Source organism: Myotis yumanensis, unplaced genomic scaffold (assembly GCF_028538775.1).
Source record: "Myotis yumanensis isolate MYYU_CA2020_CCGP unplaced genomic scaffold, mMyoYum1.0.hap1 SCAF_1, whole genome shotgun sequence".
Classification (NCBI taxonomy): Eukaryota; Metazoa; Chordata; class Mammalia; order Chiroptera; family Vespertilionidae; genus Myotis; species Myotis yumanensis.
In genome coordinates, this window is record NW_027223752.1 from 35,679,262 (window position 1) to 35,700,247 (window position 20,986).

Genomic DNA, 20,986 nt, shown 5'->3' on the forward strand with positions numbered 1-20,986 from the left:
TATAGAAATTCTTACTACTGCTCCTTTGCCCTATGCCTTAAACAGCTAATGGGGAAATGGTGACTTACATCTTCATTATTATATTTTTAATATATTATTATTGATTTCAGAGAGGAAGGGATAGAGACAGAAACATCATTGATGAGAGAGAATCACTGATCAGCTGCCTCCTGTATGCCCTCTACTGGGGATTGAGCCTGCAACCTGGGTATGTGCCCTGACTGGAAATTGAACTGTGACCACCTGCTTCATAGGTAGAAGCTCAACCACTGAGGCACACCGGCCGGGACATCTTTATTTTTTAGACATATCCACCAGGTATTTTAGTAGCTAACAATAGATACCAGAAATACCATGACAAATAGCAGAACTATTTGGGGCTGCCATGTCTAATTAGAGGTAAAAGGTAATCTATACTAATAATAGCCTAGGTGGTCATCATGCCGTCACGCCCTAACGTCATCAGAAGATGGCCGTCACAAGATGGCCGTGTACACAGCGGAGGCGGGGCCCAGTGGAGGAGGTGGGTTGCGGCAGGGGAGGGCAGTTGAGGATGATCAGGCTGGCAGGAAAGTGCAGCTGCGGGCGATCGGGCTGGCAGGGGAGGGCAGTTGGGGGCGATCGGGCCAGCAGGGGAGCAGTTAGGCGTCAATCAGGCCGGCAGGGGAGTGGTTAGGGGGCGATCAGGCAGGCAGGCAGGTAGGTGAGCAATTAGGAGCCAGCAGTCCCAGATTGCAAGAGGGATGTCCTGCAGTTGGACATCCCCCCAGGGGTCCCAGATTGGAGAGGGTGCAGGCTGGGCTGAGGGACCCCCCCCCCCCCACCCCGTGAATGAATTTCGTGCACCGGGCCTCTAGTAATATTAATAAATGAGAAAGAAAAAGGTAAAGAAAAAACAAATGTTTATCACGCACCTACAAAGGTGCCTTGCATTATACAAGGTCCTTTTACATGCATTATTGTTAGTAGCTTGGATTACTTTAGGCAAGGCAATAAATTGATCAGTATTTCCATCTTTAAAACAGATATAACAATAGTACTTGCCTCATATGGGTGTTTTTATTTTTTTTGAAGGCTAAATGAATGAACATATGCTTTAAATAGCACCTGGCACATAGTAGATGCTATATGCAAGTGTTAGTTATTATTATTATTGGCTACTTTTATTATCTCAATTATTAGAAAAACAGTTAGCTAATTTAGCAGATAAGAAAATTGAACTTTGAATAGGTTAATTTACCTTAATTTCATAGTTTAGTGGTAGAGTTGGGATTTCAAATTCAGGTATGTCTGACTTTAGATTTAGTATTTCCCCTATCATATTGCATCTGAAAATGTTTAAACAAAGATAAGACATGGAAACATATTTTCCATGTTCAGGACCATTTTGTAAAAACTATAGGAAGTGCTCCTTAAAGTGGCATAAAAAATATAACTTTTTCTGTCCATAGAATAATGACATAGTTTATTCAATCTAGTTTTAAATATTTCAAGTTAAGTGTTTCTTGTATTGTGCTGTTATCAATTTCATATCGTCGAATTATTCTATTGATACAGAACAATTTTAAGATACTCAAAATCCTAGCCCAATATGATTATTTTTAGCTTTACTATGTGTAACAGGTATTTTATTTTTGTCAGAACAATCCTAGAACTAGAAAATAAATATTCATAGAGTTCTAGAGTACCAGTATACAATATTTTGCTAGGGAAGTAATCATGTTTTCTAGCCAATTCTGATATATACTTGAAAACAACTATACATTTTAAATGACCTATGTTAGAGGTCAAATTATTTCAAAAATGTTTCTGACTGTATTTTCTATGTTTTACTTACTTTCCTGTGACTATTTTGTAACTGCCAATTTATGCTTCTCAGTCCCTTCCCCTCAATATTGTAATAACTAAGTATAGCGCCAGTTGGGTGTAGAAATATTGAGGGGAACACTAAGCTGTACACCTGAAACCAATCCTATCTAATAAAGAGGTAATATGCAAACTGACCATCACTTGAACACACAGGATGGCCGCCTCCATGTGGATACAAGATGGCCGGCAGGGGAGGGCAGTTGTGGGCGATCAGGCCAGCAGGAGAAGGCAGTTGGGAGGGACCAGGCCTGTAGGGGAGGGCAGTTGGGGGCAACCAGACCTGCAGGGGAGGGCAGCTGGGGGGAACCAGGCCTGCAGGGGAGGGCAGTTGGGGGCAACCAGGCCTGCAGGGAGGGCAGTTGGGGGGAACAAGGCCTGCTGGGGAGGGCAGCTGGGGGGAACCAGGCCTGCAGGGGAGGGCAGTTGGGGGCGACCAGACCTGCAGGGAGGGCAGTTGGGGGGAACCAGGCCTGCAAGGGAGGGCAGTTGGAGGGGACCAGATCTGCAGGGGAGGGCAGTTGGGGGGAACCAGGCCTGCAGGGGAGGGCAGTTAGGGGTGACCAGGCTGGCAGGGGAGGGCAGTTAGGGGCAACTGGGCTGGCAGGGGAGCAGTTAGGCATCCATCAGGCTGGCGGGGAGTGATTAGGGGGTGATCAGGCTGGCAGGCAGAAGTGGTTGGGGGCAATCAGGCGGGCAGGCAGGTGAGCTGTTGGGAGCCAGCAGTCCTGAATTGTGAGAGGGATATCCGACTTCCCGTTTAGGCCCATTCCGGTTGGATCGGGCCTAAACGGGCAGTTGGGCATCCCTCAAGGGGTCCCAGATTGGAGAGGGTGCAGGCTGGGCTGAGGGACGGACGGACACACACACACACACACACACACGAACGAATTTCATGCACTGGGTCCCTAGTCCTATATAATAAAAGGCTAATATGCCAATTGATTGAACGGTGGAACAACCGGTCCCTATGACACGCACTGACCACCAACAGGCAGACGCTCAACACAGGAGCTGGCCCCTGGTGGTCAGTGCGATCCCATGGAGGAGCGCCGCTCAGTCAGAAGCCGGGCTCATGGCTGGCAACAGCAGCGGCGGTGGCGGGAGCCTCTCACGCCTTCGTCACAGTCGGACATCCCCCAAGGGCTCCTGTACTGTGAGAAAGCACAGGCTGGGCTGAGGGACCTGCCCCCCCCCCGCCCCCCGAGTGCACTAATTTCATGCACCAGGCCTCTAGTACAAAATAAAATTGAAAGAAAAAATTATTTCAAAAACAGAAATTATTCAACATGGTGTTTTTGCTATGCTTCTCTGCTATAATGTAGGAGAGTTTTTCTGATTGCTAAAATGCTGAATGTTAACTTTTAGATGAAGTTGTTAAGTGTAAATTTTCACCAGTGTTCATAAGAGTCACCAATTGAGAATCATTAACATATAGTCAGTAAGTTAGGGCAATTATGTCTCCTTCCTTTTACTTACACAGAATTCTTGATTTTGAAGCATTATAACATAAGGAAGAAAAATGGTTAACGACTGCATGAAATACCTGACTTATAGTACACTCACACATACAATTGTAAAATATATGTTTTAACAAATTGATTATAAAAAATTGTATAAAATAAATAAATTTCCTGGGATTTAAAAAAAATTCCTAATAACCTAAGTGGAAAAACATTTGTAGAAAGGCTGAGATAGTAATCTGTTCCAAAGAAATATAAATATTATAGGCTATATACAGAATATACCTTCTGGAATTCATAATCTTTTCCTATAAATTCACACTTTGTACCAAATTTTAAGCATTCTACCCTCTTCAGCACTGGTCATTTTGTCAGATGCCTCTTCACTTACATAATGAACCATAACGAGTCTTTTAAATGAATATCCCTTACATCAAATTTATAGTTTTCTGAAATTCTTGCTATTCTTCCTTTTGTTTATTTCATTATGAACAATTATATCAGGACACGTTAGGAGTAATTGCTAAGAACAACAGTTTGAAATATTTTAAGAGTGAGATTTTATTTAATTATAAATTAATTAATTGGACCAATTTTAAAAGTTAAACATTTTATATATTACTTAGTTTATTTTTTAAATTGAATTTATTGGGGTGACACCAGTTAACAAAATTACATAGGTTTCAGGTGCATAATTCCACAGCACATCATCTGTACACTGTATTGTGTGTTCACCACCCCAAGTTTCTGACCATCACCATTTATCTTCCATAGAATAAGGGATCTTTTATTTTTGTTATGCTATATTGTCATTAAGACAATGGGGCAATACATTTCCTTATTGCAGAAAAGTGTTCTTTTTTTACTTTTTTTTGCTTCTTCTAAAATTAAAAATTTAAGAAATGAAGCCCAATAACATTTGCGATTACTAAAGAACAAAGGTAAAAATCAAGAAAATCAATTTTAAAAATAAAAAAAAATGATTAAAGATGACTTACTGCCATCACCTAACAGAACAGGGGTTGGCAAACTTTTTCTGCAAAGGGGCAAGATGGTAAATATTTTAGACCTTGCAGGCTATACCAGTTTGGTTGCAACTACTCAGCTCTGCTTTTGTAGCTATAGGCAATATATAAATGAATTAGTATGGCTGTGTTCAAATAAAATTTCATTTATGGAAACTGAAATTTGATTTCAAATAATTTTCATGTGTCACAAAATATTCTCCTTTTGATTTTCCTCCTACTCATTTAAAAATGCAAAATCTATTCATTAGCTCACAAGCCATACAAAAAAGATGACAGATTGGATTTGGCATACAGGCCATCATTTGCCAACCCCTGTGATAGATTAAGAATTTCTTGAGGATAGGGACCTGCCTTATTCATTTTTTAACTCTAGTAACCTGTATTGCACTGGATACATATTAAGAATTAAAAATACCAAACTCATCTGATGAATGAATGAGTGGATGGAACCTAATGTGTATGCTAGACTTTTACTTAACTCTTAATTTATTATCAAAACAATACATTAGTATTCAACCCTTTATTTTGGTGTGGCCTATTACTCTAAAAGTGATGAAAGTTATTTTTACCCTGTAAATATTGAGTGGCTTAATATTTTCTAATTTATCATAATACATTAAACATTTCTTTGTAAGTATATAGATCTTTTAATGCTTCTTAATCTTTTATTCTCTTCTTAAATTTATGTCTAAAGAGCTTTCACTTCACCTCACTTATATGTCCTTAATTATACTTCTATTTTCTAAAAATAATAAAAAAATTCTTTATGTAATAATACCTATTTTGGAAATATGTAATTTTAAAGAGATAATGGGACACAAAGAGATAATTTTGTATATCAATGAATTCTTATGTTCCATAGAATATTATAATGACTAGCATTTCACCAACGACAACAGATTATCCATCCTTTTTATAAGATCAGAGAAAATGTAATTTATTTTTTAAAATAAAGCTTTTCATATCAAAATAAAACCAAAAAGTTGAAGAGTTTATGCTATTATATGTTAGGTTTGATAGTATATCATGTTTAGAGGCATGGAGTGAGCCAGCAAGGCATGTAGAAACAAGTTCACAATTTAGAAATATCAATTGATTGCATTCTTTCTATAAAATATGTAAATAAGATACACTTTTCTAAACTTGCTATTCCTTTTTTTTTAAATATACCTCAGAAGAAATCTAAATCTATTAAACTTTTCATTTTCTCTAAGGTTCATACTTATTGATAACAACTTTAGAATGCTTTATTTCATTCATTCAATTTGTTATTATACCCTTCACTTTTTTCTAACAACACACACATCTCACATACAATCATCCGTTCTGATTGTAGAACAAAGTAATTATTGAAAATTACTCACTGTAAAATATTAGTCCCTGAAGTGAGAAGTTTTATGTTATTTAACCTTTATCATTAATATTTGTGTTTTCTATCAATAACTTCTGAATCTACTTAACAATATTTGCAACTAGTTGTATATAGATAAATGTGGTCTAGAAATAGTTTCCTCTCTTTTTAGGCATAGTTATGTAAAACAAACAAGTTAAAAACAAATAATTGTATTATTATAGGCCCAAAATTATATTTCTGGATTCCTAACTAATATTTCAGTGTTATTTTTAAATATTATAAAAATTGCAGCTATTAAGAGTATCATGCAGTGGTTCTCAACTTTCCTAATGTCGCGATCCTTTAATACAGTTCCTCATGTTGTGGTGACCCCCAACCATAAAATTATTTTCGTTGCTACTTCATAACTGTAATTTTGCTACTGTTATGAATCGTAATGTAAATATCTGATATGCTATATGTGTTTTCCGATGGTCACGACCCACAGGTTGAGAACCGCTGGTATAGAGGAAATGGGAAATTAGAATTATTTGGGGGAGGACCTACATTGCTTTCATGTTTATTTAATTTTTCAAAAGCTTAACAGTCCTATGGACTTTTGTTGTACATAATCAAACAATATTATATGAAGTAAAGTGTATCTACTAAAGATCATGAATTCACAATGAGTAAGTCACCTGTTTTCAAAAACAGAGAAGACATATTTATGTATATTTTAAAAACCATAATATAATTTTAGGTTTTTTGCTATAGGCATATATGACTATAAGAATATAAGAGTACCTCTAACTGAAAAACTTCACTTAAGAATAAAGAACTTCTCAATTTCTGATATAATGAAACATATAAGCTTATGGAAAGAGAGAAGACTCTTGTCAACTAACAGTACCCAAAAATAGGAATGGGGGATATTACGATATTAGAATGGTAGAAATTCAAGATTTCTGATTTATATGGAGATAGAAAAGGTAAAATGTGAAGCTTACTTTTTCAAAACTAAAAATAATTTAATAAGATTGTGATGATTTCATGGATATACTTTAAATCTAGAATAAGACTTTTTATTCATTTGGTAGGTTTATACAAAATTACTATCAAATTTGCCCACTTGGTAGTTATGTAGTAAATAATAAAAAAGTATTTACCCCTTATAAGTTAATCCTTGCATAGCAAGTACTAAAATACTGGCATACTTTTCATTGAATCCTCACAGGTACCCTGGTGAGTACTTTTATATTCCTAATTTTCCTAAACACAGAGCAGTTTAATGACTAGTCTATAGTCACCTTGCTAGTAAATAGCAGAGCCAGAATTCACAGATTTGAATTTTCAACCTAGCATTTTGGTATTGCCTTGAAGCTCCACAGTATACAAAATACTAAACTTTGTGATGTAAATTATTTCCCCACAATTGAAAATAATGTTGTTATCTGGTTATAAATTAATTCCTGATAATTATTAATACTTTTCTGATATAAAAATCAGTAATACCAAGTAAATACCAAACTACCACACAAAAAATGGCGATATATAAACCTAATTTCATTTCCTTCAAACACTTACACAACACCTAACTCCAAAAATCAATGTCTTCACATAGATGGGCAATTTTCTTATAAACCAGGGGTGGGGAATGTCTGGCCGTTGGGCTGTATAAGGTCGGAGAAATCATTTGGTTTGGCACTGCCAAGGCATTAGGGGTGAGTTAATTAAGTGCTTGAGCAAATATAGCAGGCTAATTTTTAAGTTGATAATTTTGTATGACCTGCAAATGATGTTATAAGTATCCAATGGCCCTTGGCAGAAGAAAGGTTCCCCACTCCTATTATAAGCAAAACAAAACACAAACACATCTCTAAAGGAGATGGCTTCCCTCAATTGTACTTTTTAAGTTAGCCTCAGAGTTTTTTTTAAAAATATATTTTATTGATTTTTTTTACAGATAGGAAGGGAAAGGGATAGAGAGTTAGAAACATTGATGGGAGAGAAACATCGATCAGCTGCCTCCTGCACACCCCCTACTGGGGATGTGCCTGCAACCAAGGTACATGCCCTTGACCAGAATTGAACCTGGGACCCTTCAGTCCGCAGGCCAACACTCTAGCCACTGAGCCAAACCGGTTAGGGCTAGCCTCACAATTTAAAAAAAAATGTAAATTTTTTTTAATGTAAAACATGTCAAAGAACCATTTCCCTTAGGACCCAGAGTCTAAATAAATTATGTAAGGTTGGCTTCTTTTTTAAGCAGTTGAAGTTAATTTCTCAATTTTACATTATTCTGATTTAAGGCAAGACCATTTTAATTATAAGCCTACTTATAATATTATTCAAAGAATTTCTGTGTCATGATTTTTATTTACATAGAATAGAAACTATTTTACAACTTGTTTAAAAATTTGTATTTTCATATGGAACAGTGGTTCTCAAAGCCAGTGACATCAGCATCACCTGGGGCCTTGTTAAAAATACAAAATCTCAGCACCCATTGCAGACTTTACTGAATCAGAAAATCTGTGTGTAGGGCCCAGCAATCTGCTTTGTGGTGCAGGCTAAAGTTTGAAAAACAGGACAGGAATTATTTAATAGGTGCAGAGAAAAAGTATCTTGCTGATAATAAGATAGTAGATACAATAGTGTACTGATTTGAAAAATAGAAGGACATAATTAACATTAACTTGAAATTCAGCCAAGAAACACTTTTTTTGGGAAGTAAAGAAAACAATGTTACAAGTGGTAATATAAATTTGCTTAAGACTCTGAAAGTGACACCTGGTTTATGGCTTTCTCATAAAAAAGATTTTTTCCCCCTGTATCAATGAGCACTGCCTACTCTTCATTCTTTCCCTATTTTTTCTCTCTGTGCCAAAGCTGAGGTGATTTTTGTGGCATAAAGCCTAGATATTAATTCTGCTTATGATTTATTAAATTCATTTAAAGTTATGGAATATACAACCCTTTCTCACCAAAAGAACTATAAAATTGGTATAAATATTCTATTACAACCATTCTACTGTGCTTTGAGACCAGTGACAAGGGTATCTCAAAAAAACAGAATTCAGATACAGTGTGAATTATATTAAGAAAGCACACCAGATGCCACGCTGAGTCAGAGTTCTGTTATCACCTCCTTTGGGAACATGCCTGAAGTTCAGCTGATACCACAGACCACTGAAGAAATGCAGGATTTACCTTCTGGACCAGCTCAATCTTCCTCATATTATATAATTTCTAGTTTAAGTCCAAAGAAAAAAGCCAAGAAATATTTTTTACATAATTCTTCCTCAGCAAGTTTTTCATTCTTAGCACCACAAGTCTCTTGTTTTGCCTAGCAGAATTACAAAAATAATATTAAAAATATTTAAAATAACATGAATAGTTTACTCCTTGAATCTGAGAAAAGCATATTCGATCTCACCTCTGGAGTGACATCTCGTGGTGCAAATCCTGTTCCTCCAGTTGTTAGTATCAAATTAAGTTCCTTTTCATCACACCAATCTATCAGGGTTTCCTGAAAGAAAACAGTAATAATGTCACATGCAGAAGGATGTGCCTGTCTGCTTGAAACACACACGTACTCAAATACATTATGTATAGTGATGAAAAACAGATTCTTATCAACATAAAAATTTTGAAGCATAATTCATAGAACAATTTCACTGTTGCTCAAAACACACTGCATTTGAGTGTTTATTTTACTCACAGAAAATGAGGATGAAATTCTTTAAAGTAAATGAAATACATTTACTTTCAATGAAATACCATAAAAGTTTATAAATTAATATTTGTTATGTATTCACGTGGCATACGTAAGTTCTTTACAGCCATTCAAAATATATTCAGGTTAAAAAAATTGAGTACTGCATATGTGTCATTTATATGATCTCATTACTAAAAAACCACACCAATCCTTCCAGGTAAATATGCATACTTCAATTTCATATTTAAAGAAACAGACTCATTCATTTTTTTTTCTTTAATGGATTCTGAGAGATCAAGAAACTAATTTGATCATGGGCTCACAAACTAGAAGGAGAAAGAACTAGGATTCAAACTAGATCTGTGGGATCCTCCATATATGTTCCCTACTTTCCACCTGTGATTATGTCAATATTTTCTACTAAGTTTCAAGTTGTTTAGGGAAGTTTTATCATTTTATCAGGAATTATTTTACATGATTGCCTTAAAAGAAAGGTGTAGGAATAAATGATTGCTTAAAGTTTTTCCCCTCCACACTACTTATAAAGCCTAGAATTACAGAATTATACACCATAAAATTTTGGAGTTGGTAGGGACCTTAGGAGATTTGCCTCTTCATTTTCTAGATAAGACAAGTGAAGTACAAAAGTGGTTAAATAATTTACTCAAAGTTATCTAGCTAGTTTGTAAAGAAGAGGAACTATGATCTATTGTCAGCTTACACTATTGGTAATTCTACTCATCCATTCTACATTGTAATTATATTTTAAAAACAACTATTATATACATATTATATCATTATTTTTTTATAATTTCAGTCCAAAATGTAATAATACAATTATATTATTTAATTGCTGATAACGAGGTATAAAACACAAGTAGCAGGCTAATACCTAGATGTAAAACACAATATCCTCTGTTCTCAAATTCATCAGTAGCATAAAATGCAGGATAATTAGTTAGAAGGAAATTTGGGGTCTAAAAATGATTTTTTCCCTATCTCTGAATATTTTTATTTCATCATGTATCACAGGAATGGAGAGCCCAAAGCTCCAAATGAAGGGGATTTCCCCCTATTATTTATTAATGGCAACAAACTATTTTTAAAATATATAAATTATAGGCTACTGAGAGCCCAACTGAAAAACTTCCATTCCTGATGTAGTTATAATTTTGTTCTGAGGAAAGCTCACACACAAAATCAATGAGCATTACAATAAAAGTTATCACAAGGTGGTTCACAAACCAAACCTAAAATTTCCATTGACTTGTGCTTCTATATTTAAAGTAAAAAAAATATAAATACTCATGATTCTAAGTAGTTATTATTTCTAGTCCACTAATGGATATCAGAACACTTTAAATTTCCTGTTAACATTCCAAAGTTCCCCTATCAGTACTCGAGTGCCATGCCACAGCATCCTAATCTCTGACCACATTCCATTTACATCAGCTCTTGATAAAAAAATGATATCAAAGTTACACCAACAAAATATCCCAAGCACACACAAAATCTCTATCAAATACCAAATTTCAGTATTGTCAATGCCAAAAGGGCATTCCAACTTTCCTAAATTCAAAATGCTACTAATATAGTTAAAATAGTCCTTTTATACTAAAGAGTTCTACTGTTTGGTAACAGGCAATACTCTCTTATAACATAATTCATCCAGTGATTAAGTAAACATTTACTGAGTATCTATACCATGTATTAGGTGTTAAAAGTTAAAGAAATAAATGAAAGATTGATCCTGGTTTCAAAGAGCTCATAGTCAAGTAAAGGTTCTCACCTTGATTATATACTAGAATTATCTAGGGAGCTTGAACCAGCATCAGTGGTTCCCATCTTTGGTACAACCTGGGCATTAGAATTTTTAAAAGCTCCCCAGGTTTTATTTACATGCAGCCAAGCAACTGAGAATTATTAAGGAGATAAATTAGTTCAGTTACCTGAAAGTGAATTTCAGTTTACTCAACTGGTTGTCATATAGCTTAAGTTTAGTTGCACCTTAGAAATACTACTTGTTTTTCTATTCTCAGGATGAATAACTGGTAACACCTACTGTAAAGACTTCTTTCATTTACATAATATTTGATACTGTTTTCTGTGTTTAAGAGTTGTTGCTGCCTTTTTTGCTTTTTTTTCTTAATCCCTTTACCTTTTCACCCAGCCATGCAACCTTCCTCCACAAGAGGGTAAATGGGAGATAAATGGTGATGGAAGGAGACTTGACTTGGGGTGGTAAACACACAATACAATGTATAGATGATGTATTAAAGAATTGTACACCTAAAACCTATATAATTTTGTTAACCAATGTCACCTGAAAGAATTCAGTAAAAAATAAAAATTTAAAAAATAAATAATATTTGATATCTTGATCTCAAAGGATTAAGGATTGTTTAAATAGTCATATAATTATTTAACAAGAAAATATTTCTGGTCATTCTTTCACTCAGGTACTTTATTAGATAACAGGAAATAAAGATGAATAAGGCACAGTCCTTTGTCTAAAGTCAAGAAGAGGAGCTCTGGGTGCACAGCTGTCTTAGACCTTTGATGCTAAAAGTATTACCTAAAGACCAATGACATTGTATAATCAGGGAACTTGTTAGAAATACAGAATCTCTATGTCTGTTTTCGAAAAGTGTCTATTTAGGTCCTTTGCCCCCCCCCCTTTTTTTTATTGGATTGTTTATCTTCCTTTTGTTAAGTTGTATGAGTTTCCTGTAAATTTTGGAGATTAAACCCTTATCGGAGATAACATTGGCACATATGTTCTCCTATGCAGTGGGCTTTCTTGTTGTTTTGTTGATGGTTTCTTTTGCTGTGCAGAAGCTTTTTATTTTGATGTAGTCCTATTTGTTTATTTTCTCTTTAGTTTCCATTGCCCTAGGAGCTGTATCAATAAAAATATTGCTATGATATATGTCTCTATTTTGCTGCCTATGGAGTCTTCTAAGATTTTTATGGTTTCCCGTCTTACGTTTAAGTCCTTTATCCATTTTGAGTTTATTTCTGTGTATGGTGTAAGTTGGTGGTCTAGTTTCATATTTTTGCAAGTATCTGTCCAATTTTCCCAACACCATTTATTGAAGAGACTGTCTTGACTCCATTGTATGCTCTTGCCTCCTTTGTCAAATATTAGTTGAGCTTGGGGTGATCTCTGGGTTCTCTGTTCTGTTCCATTGGTCTATATGTCTGTTCTTGTGCCAGTACCAGGCAGTTTTGAGAATAGTGGCTTTGTAGTATAATTTATATCTGGTATTGTGATCCCTCCAACATTGTTCTTCTTTCTCAAGATTGCTGCAGCTATTCGGGGTCGGTTTTTACTCCAGATGAATTTTTGGAGAGTTTGTTCTAGGTCTTTGAAATATGTCGTTGGTATTTTAATGGGGATTGCATTGAATCTATAGATTGCTTTGAGTAGTATGGACATTCTAATTTTGTTGATACTACCAATCCATGAATACAGTATATTTTTCCATTTGTTTATGTCTTCCTCTATCTCTTTTTTCAGTGTCCTGTAATTTTATGAGTACAGGTCCTTTACCTCCTTTGTTAAATTTATTTCTAGGTATCTTAATTTTTTGTTGCAATGGTAAATGGGATTTTTTTAAAAGTTTTTCTTTCTGTGAGTTCATTATTGGTGTATAAAAAAGCCATAGATTTCTGGGTGTTAATTTTGTATCCTGCTACATTGCCGAATTCATTTAGTAAGTCTAGTATTTTTTTTTGATGGCCAAGAGACATATGAAAACATGCTCAAAGTTACTAATCAGCCAAGAGATGCAAATCAAAACAACAATGAGGTACCATCTCACATCTGTCAGAATGGCTTTCATCAACAAATCAACAAATGACAAGTGCTGGAGATGTGGAGAAAAAGGAACCCTCGTGCCCTGCTGGTAGGAATGCAGACTGGCGCAGCCACTGTGAAGAACAGTATGGTGTTTCCTCAAAAAGTTAAAAATGGAATTTTCATTTGACCCAGTAATCCCACTTCGAGCACTATAGCCCAAGAAACTAGAAATACCAATCAGAAAGGACATATGCACCCTTATATTCATAGCAGCACAATTCACCATAGCTAAGATTTGGAAACAGCCTTAAGTGCCCATCAGCAGATGAGTGGTTTAGAAAACTGTGGTACATCTACACAATGGAATTCTACACTGCTGTAAAAAAGAAGGAACTTTTACCATTTGTAACAGCATGGAGGGAACTAGAGTGCATTATGCTAAGTGAAATAAGCCAGTCAGAGAAAGATAAATATTACATGATGTCACTTATTTGTGGAATATAATGAACAACATAAACTGATGAACAAAGATAGAACCAGAAACACAGAAGCATCGAACAGACTGTACAACCTATGAGGGAAGGCAGGGGGGTGAGGGAGTAAGAGATCAACCAAAAGACTTGTATGCATGCATGAGTAAACCAATTGACACAAACACCAGGGGGGTGACGGCTTGTGCTTGGGGGTTAGGGTGGCAAGGGAGAGGTCAATGGGGGAAAAAGGAGACTCATGTAATACTTTAAATAATAAAGAATTTAAAAAAAAGAAATATTACCATACTTGTGCTAATAAAAATAGAACTAAATCTTGAATATAAAGAATATCCCAGGATTATTCAAACGGCATCATTTCTACAGATAAATAGATGAAATTCAGAATAACCATAAAATAAAAAAAGAAATACAGACTCTCAGGTCCCATCCCAAACCTAATGAATCAGAATCTGCATTTTTAGAAAGACTCTTCAAGATAACATATTTACACATTAAACTGGACTAATTATGCTTTCTTCCCTAAGCAGTTTGGCTCAATGGATAGAGCATCGGCCTGTGGACTGAAGGGTCCCGGGTTCGATTCCAGTCAAGGGCATGTACCTTGGTTGCGAGCACATCCCCAGTAGGGGCTGTGCAGGAGGCAGCTAATCGATGTTTGTCTCTCATCGATGTTTCTAACTATCCCTCTCCCTTCCTCTCTGTAAAAAAGAAATAAAATATATTTTAAAAAATTATGCTTTCTATATAACATGAAGATAATGAATCTATTTTTCTATGGCATTAGGTAACCTGAAAGCAATTTATCTTAACATACTATTTATTTCAGCGCCTATAAGAACCTTTCATTCTGAGATATATCTTAATATCTGGCTGCCTCTACCAGATAGTATGTCATTGAGAATTCTACATGAGCCACCGTTATGAACAATTGCTCTGCATCTATTGCAAAAATGAGGCTGAAGGCATTTTTTATTTTAATGATTAATTTTCCCTTATGTTGAATGTATTTCTTTATAAATTTATTGCCTGGAGCTTCCATGTTAGTTAGCATAGTAGAAAGAAGTTGTAATCACAGAATTTCCCCCTCTCATCATCTAACTAAAATGAAAAAAATTTAAAAATTAGAGGAAAACAATTTAGATATCCACCAGCAACAATTAAATAAGAAGATTCATGTCACAAATTTCAAAGTTAGATAGTCAAGGACAGAAATGAAGGATCTTTGAGAAATATAGTTCAGCATAGTGAGGCTCCTAATGTTGCTTTGGCTCCCAAAGAAGTTATATGGTAAATTTTCAAAATCCTAAAAATTCTCACTAATACCTTCAAATCAAGAGCAATGCAAACTAAGAGAACCAAGATAGCAGCATAGGTAAATGCTGGTAATAGTCACCTCCCACAACCACATCAAAATTACAACTAAAATACAGAACAACCATCATTAAGAACCACCTGTAATCTGGCTGAATGTAAGTCCAACGACTAGAGAAGTAAAGAAGGAAGTACATTGAGACTGGTAGGAGGGGCAGAGGCGTGGAATAGGCTGGTATGACAACCATGTGTGGCATTTGTTTTAATCGGGAGGGATATCTCTGCTGTGGAGGCCTCCCATGAGAAGCAAGGGGCCCGCCCTCATACCAGACACCCCAGCCCAGGGTTCCAGAGCTGAGAAGAGAAGTCCTCATAACTTCAGGCTGTAAACACCAGTGGAGATTATGGCTGACTGACACAGCGGCTGCTGGAAACCCAGGTAGTTTCTCTTAAAGGGCAGGCACACAAATTTACAAGGTCCTAATCCCTCTGAGCTCCAGCACTCTGTGGAGGTATTGGGGGAACCAGGCACATACGAGGAGAAAATGGATTGTCTGGTAGTGGGGCAGGAACTCAGGGGCAGCTTTCTCCTGGAAGGGAGTGCTTACAGAAGTCATATGCTTGTGCTGGGATCTCCCTTAATGCAGAACTGACTGACAGTCATATCTGAGTTTCCATCAACTTGGTTCACACTGTTCACTCTGCCCTGGTAATTCCGTGAGACCCCATCCCATCCAATTTGCAACCCCACCCAAGCTGTTTTCAGTGGCTTTTCTATATGAATGTCCTGTCTTGGCTAAGACTTCAGACTTTCCTAAAATCTCTCAAGCAGCAGCTGGCATCAGCATGCCCCATACCTAAGTGGCCCAAGACCTGACACTACAACCAGCCTGCCTTGCCTCACAGCTTGGCCTCACCTGGGCACTTCCATGCCCAATACAAGTAGCAGCCATCTATAGATCACTCTGTAGCACCTGCCAGGTGGCCTCAGGCAGTGGCTGACTTTGCACCTCCCAGGAGGCCCCAGAGCCAGTGTACCCACAAGCAACACATTCAAGGGACAGACTCCAGTGAAAACCAAAGACTCACTGAAGCAAGTCCTGCTCCATAGGGGTGTCTCCTGCACAGCAGCTCTTCCACTATAGTCATAGCTAGTCCTCACACCTAATTGGCCTAGAGGTCAACTCCTCCCAGTGACACCAACAGCAATCAAGGCTCAACTACAACAAGACTGTGCACACAGCCAACACAGGGGTGCACATAAAGTGTCTAGTTCAGGTGACTGGGGAGGCTGAGCCACTGGGCTCTATAGGACACCTAATACATAAGGCCACTCTACCAATTCCAGGAGACACAGCATCTCTACCTTATATATAAAAACAAACACAGGGAAGCAGCCAAAATGGGAGACAAAAATAATATGTCACAAATGAAAGAAGAGAAGAAATCTCCAGAAAACAAACTAAATGAAATGGAAGCAAGCAAACTATGGGATACAGAGTTCAAAACAATGGTTATAAGGTTGCTCAAGGATCTTAATGAAAGCTTCAAGGGACTTAGTGAGAATTTCAAAGACATGAAAAAGGAACAGTCAGAAATTAAGCATACACTAACTGAAATAAAGACTAATTTTTACTGGGATTCAACAGTACAGTAGGGGATTCCAAGAATCAAATCAATGATTTGGAACATGAAGAAGCAAAAAACACCCCAATCAGAAGAGAGAAAAAGAAGAATCCAAAATATGAAGATAGTGTAAGAAGCCTCTGGGACAAATGAGTACCAACATTTGCATCTTGGGGGTGCCAGAAGAAAAAGAGAGCAGGATATTGAAAACTTATTTGAAGAAATAATGGCAGAAAACTTCCCCTACCTGATGAAAGAAATAGATTTTACAAGCCCAGGAAGCGCAGAGTCCCAATCAAGGAGAAACCCAAAGAGAGCCACACCAAGACACAACAAAATGAAAATGCCAAGAGTGAGAGACAATGAGAGAATTTTATAAGCAGCAAGAGAAAAGCAGTTAGCTACAAGGAAGTACCCACATGACTGTCAACTGATTTCTCAACAGAAGCTTTGCAAGCTAGAAAGGAGTGGCAAGAAATATTCAAAGTGATGCATAGCAAGGACCTACAACCAAGATTACTCTACTCAGCAAAGCTATCATTTCAGATAAAGAGCTTCACAGGTAAGAAGAAGGTAAAGGAGTTCATCGCCATCAAACCAGTATTACATGAAATGTTGAAGGGTATTCTTTAAGAAGAGAAAGAAGAAAAGAAGAAGAAAAAAAAGATAAAAAATATGAACAATAAAATGGCAATAAATACAATTGAATCTAAAAATCAAAATAAATGAACAAGGACTCTAATGAACAAAATGAACCGATGAATAAAATATAACCAGAGTCATGGAAACATGGAACAGATTGACGAAGCTCAGAGGGAAGGGAGGTGGGGGTGTGAACAGGAAGAGATTAACCAAAGATCTTATATGCATACTAGGGGCCCAGTGCATGAATTCATGCACCTCAAAAGGAACTGTGGGCTGCGAGTCTGCAGTGGGCACAGGGGTGGGTCTTGGCCCATTCTCTGTGCTCCCACCTGGCTCCTCACACCATGGCCCCTGGTCACCTGTCTGACCGCAGCCCCGCTCCCTCTGCCGCCACTCCCATGTGCTGACAGCGCCGGTCCCGCTTGCACCTGCTGATGGCATGGAGCAACTGGGGCTGGCATCAGCAATGGGTGCGAGCGGGGCTGGTGCCATCAGCGGGTGTGAGCAGCGGCTGCTAACCCAATCGCCCCTCAGGAGCAGGGGGAGGTGGAGAAGCCCACAGGGGCAATTGGGGTCAGCAGCTGCCGCTCGCACTTGCTGATGGCGCCGAGCAATCGGGGCTGGCACCAGGCGCTGGCAGCGGGTGCAAGCAGGGCCAGCGCCAGCAGCAGGTGCAAGCACCGGGCAGGACCACGGCTCGTGGGAACAAAGAATTTTCAATAACGACCAGAGGCTTGACCTGATGACAGCAACCGGTGCCCCACCTTGGTCTGGCCACCCCGCCCCCCCCCCGCTCACCTGCTCCACCATCCCGCCGCAGTCGATGCCCACCATGTTCCGCGCTCTGCTGCCTGCTGCCGATGCCCGCCATGTTCCGTGCGCACCCCCTGGTGGTCAGCGCACATCATAGCGACCGGTTGTTGGGTTGTTCCGCCGTTTGATCTATTTGCATATTAGCCTTTTATTATATAGGATCTGCATTACCTCTGGACTCAGATAATAGAGTGGTGAAGGCCTGAGGAGGGGCAGGAATTGGGTGGAGGGGGGTAGTGGGGGGAAAAGGGGGACATATGTAATACTCTCAACAATAAAGATTTAAAAATTAAAAAAAGAGATGCAAACTCTGAGAGACTCCTCTTTTTAATCGTAAGCAACTACTATGTGAAATAAATAAAACAAGGGCTGACTCTATGATCAATATGAGATTCCCGGGACAAATGCACACTGAAACGGGACACTAATCTGAAACCTAATGATACCCCCCCCCCCCCCACATACTAATGAATTAAACTATTATCTAGACAGAAAGACTTTAGTATTGGACATTTAATAAAATCTCAGAGAGAAAAGCAAAACATTCCAACAAAGATATATTGTCTCTGGTTTCTTACTTCCTCCATTTTCTCTGTGCCAAATCTGTCCAGATCTTATATAGTCCAGGTTGACTTTATCTTTCTTCTAACATCTAGGTAATGGTCTGTGAAATAAGCTCAGTTTGAGGACTGGATACTATTCACTCAGGTTTTCGGGTTATTGTTTTTTTAATAATCATATTATTATCAAAATTTGAAGATAATCAGAGGACAGGTAGAAGAAACTAACGCTGCTCATATTCTTATCATGAGCAGTGATTCAACCAATTTTGCCTAAGGTTTAAAATGATAGTTACAAATATGACTATAACCTATTAATTATTTTCTCTATTTTAACTTTAGAGAGATGTCTGTTTAGTACATTACATCTCTTGTAATATGCTCTTTTATTCCCTTTCTTTTTCTTCTGTTTAAATGAAATAAAATGCTATTCAATATTAACTTTAGGGAATTATTCTAATTTTGTATAGCTATGTCTTTCACTCAAGCATCCATCCAGTCTTCTATCTATAATATAGGCATAGAAAGCTGTTGGTATGTTTTACAACTAATCTTAATAATGGTTATTTTTGGGTAATTAGATTTGAAATTCATTTCTTTTTTTACTTCTTTTTTGTGTTTTGATAGTATTTATAATTTGCATGTATTAAAAAATAAAAAAAACTTTTAAAAATTGAATTTTCTGTTATTTGTTCATTCTGATATTTAGTACCCTAGTGTTTCATTTTCCCTCATTTTCAGCCAGCTCAGAAAAAAATTTTGTCCTCTACAATTATGCATATACTACTGTGGTAGATTAAATGTGGCCATGTAGTCTTTATAAATTCTTCTGTCGAGAGGTGGAGTCTATTTCCATAACATTTGCATCTTGGCAGGACTTGTGACTTTGACCAATAGAATGAGTCAGAAATGATGGTGTGTGTGTTCTGAATCCCAGGTCTCAAAAGGCTTCACAGTCCTGTCTTCACTATTTTGGTAATCTTCTTTCACCATGAAAGCCAGACCAAGCTAAATAATGGAATGAGGAAAGACCACGTGGAGAGAAAGGTGTAGCAGAACAGACAGCACCAAATGTCCCAGACATTTAAGTGAGGTCATCTTGAATTCTCCAGCCCTAGCTGAGGCGACAAATTATTTCTGCCACATGGGTGACTTCCAGGTAAGACCAGAAGAAGATACACCCAGCAACCCCACAGATCTGTGAGAAATAATAAATCATTGTTGTTTTAAGTCACTAGGTTATGTGGTGGTTGGTAATGCAACTATACAATACAGATAAAATTACTTTCTTAGCACCTTTGCCTCCTCCTCTTTTTCTGGCTATTTATATTTTGTTAGTCATAAGTTTACACATCCTGTATAAATTTCCTTAAGATACCTCCTGCCCAGAGAAGATCTCAAAACTAAGATTTTGTTGCATTTTAAATTATTATGTTATTCTCTCACACCCACAAAAAAATGTCAACACTAAGGTGCCATTTTAGGCTTTCTACTTCCAAGAAAATAGAGCTGTTCTTTTATTTAAGTGGTCTGATACTTAATCAATGGACCAATTTCAGTTTAATTCTATCCATTTAAACCTCAAGTAATAAAAATGTCAAATACTGTATATACTACTTATATTTTAAATAATGTGAATGATTAAATTCTATTACATTAATTATGTAATGTAAAATCCTGCAGTGTCTTGTGTCCATTGGTTATGCTTATATACATGCATACACGTCCTTTGGTTGATCTCTTACCGCCCCCCCTCCCCAACACTCCCCAGCCTTCCTGCTGTAATTTGACAGTCTGTTTGATGCTTCTCTGCCGCTGTATCTATCTTTTTCTTCATCAGGTTATAATATTCTTTATTATCCATAAATTAGTGAGATCATGTGGTATTTTTCTTTCACTGCCTGGCTTATTTCACTTACCACAGGAATTTTAATGAGAGGTTTTTGTTTTGTTTGTTCTCCATATTTCATCCATTTGCTTTTCCTAGGTAGCAGATACTTGATTGATTGGAGAAAGCCTGAAACTGCATCTCTTTAGGATTCCTATTAGAATCACCTTGAGATAATGTGTTTTATTTCCTATTATATGGTTTTAATTATTTATTCCAAATTCCTCTTCAGAGGTCCAGTCAGTCTTAGAAGGATATATAATGTTAGTAGAAACACCCACCATTTGTTTAGGTCACCTATTATATAAGACCAGAGGCCCGGCGCATGAAATTCGTGCACTCGGTAGGGGGGAGAATCCCTCAGCTTGGATTGCGAGAGGGTGCAGGCCAGACTGAGGGACCCCACCAGTGCACGATTGGGGGCAGGGAGGGATGAGGG

General features: G+C 37.3%; 1 protein-coding gene across 15 annotated transcripts in view; it reads right to left on the bottom strand.

The window, feature by feature from the left end:
* GPHN (gephyrin) overlaps positions 1-20,986 on the bottom strand; it is a 452,278-nt gene that overhangs the window by 256,777 nt on the left and 174,515 nt on the right. For all 15 annotated transcript variants that reach the window (XM_070418066.1, XM_070418183.1, XM_070418108.1 and 12 more), the window contains exon 4: positions 9,127-9,219. In XM_070418066.1, the coding sequence (XP_070274167.1) occupies positions 9,127-9,219 (93 nt within the window). The remainder of the gene's footprint in view (positions 1-9,126; positions 9,220-20,986) is intronic.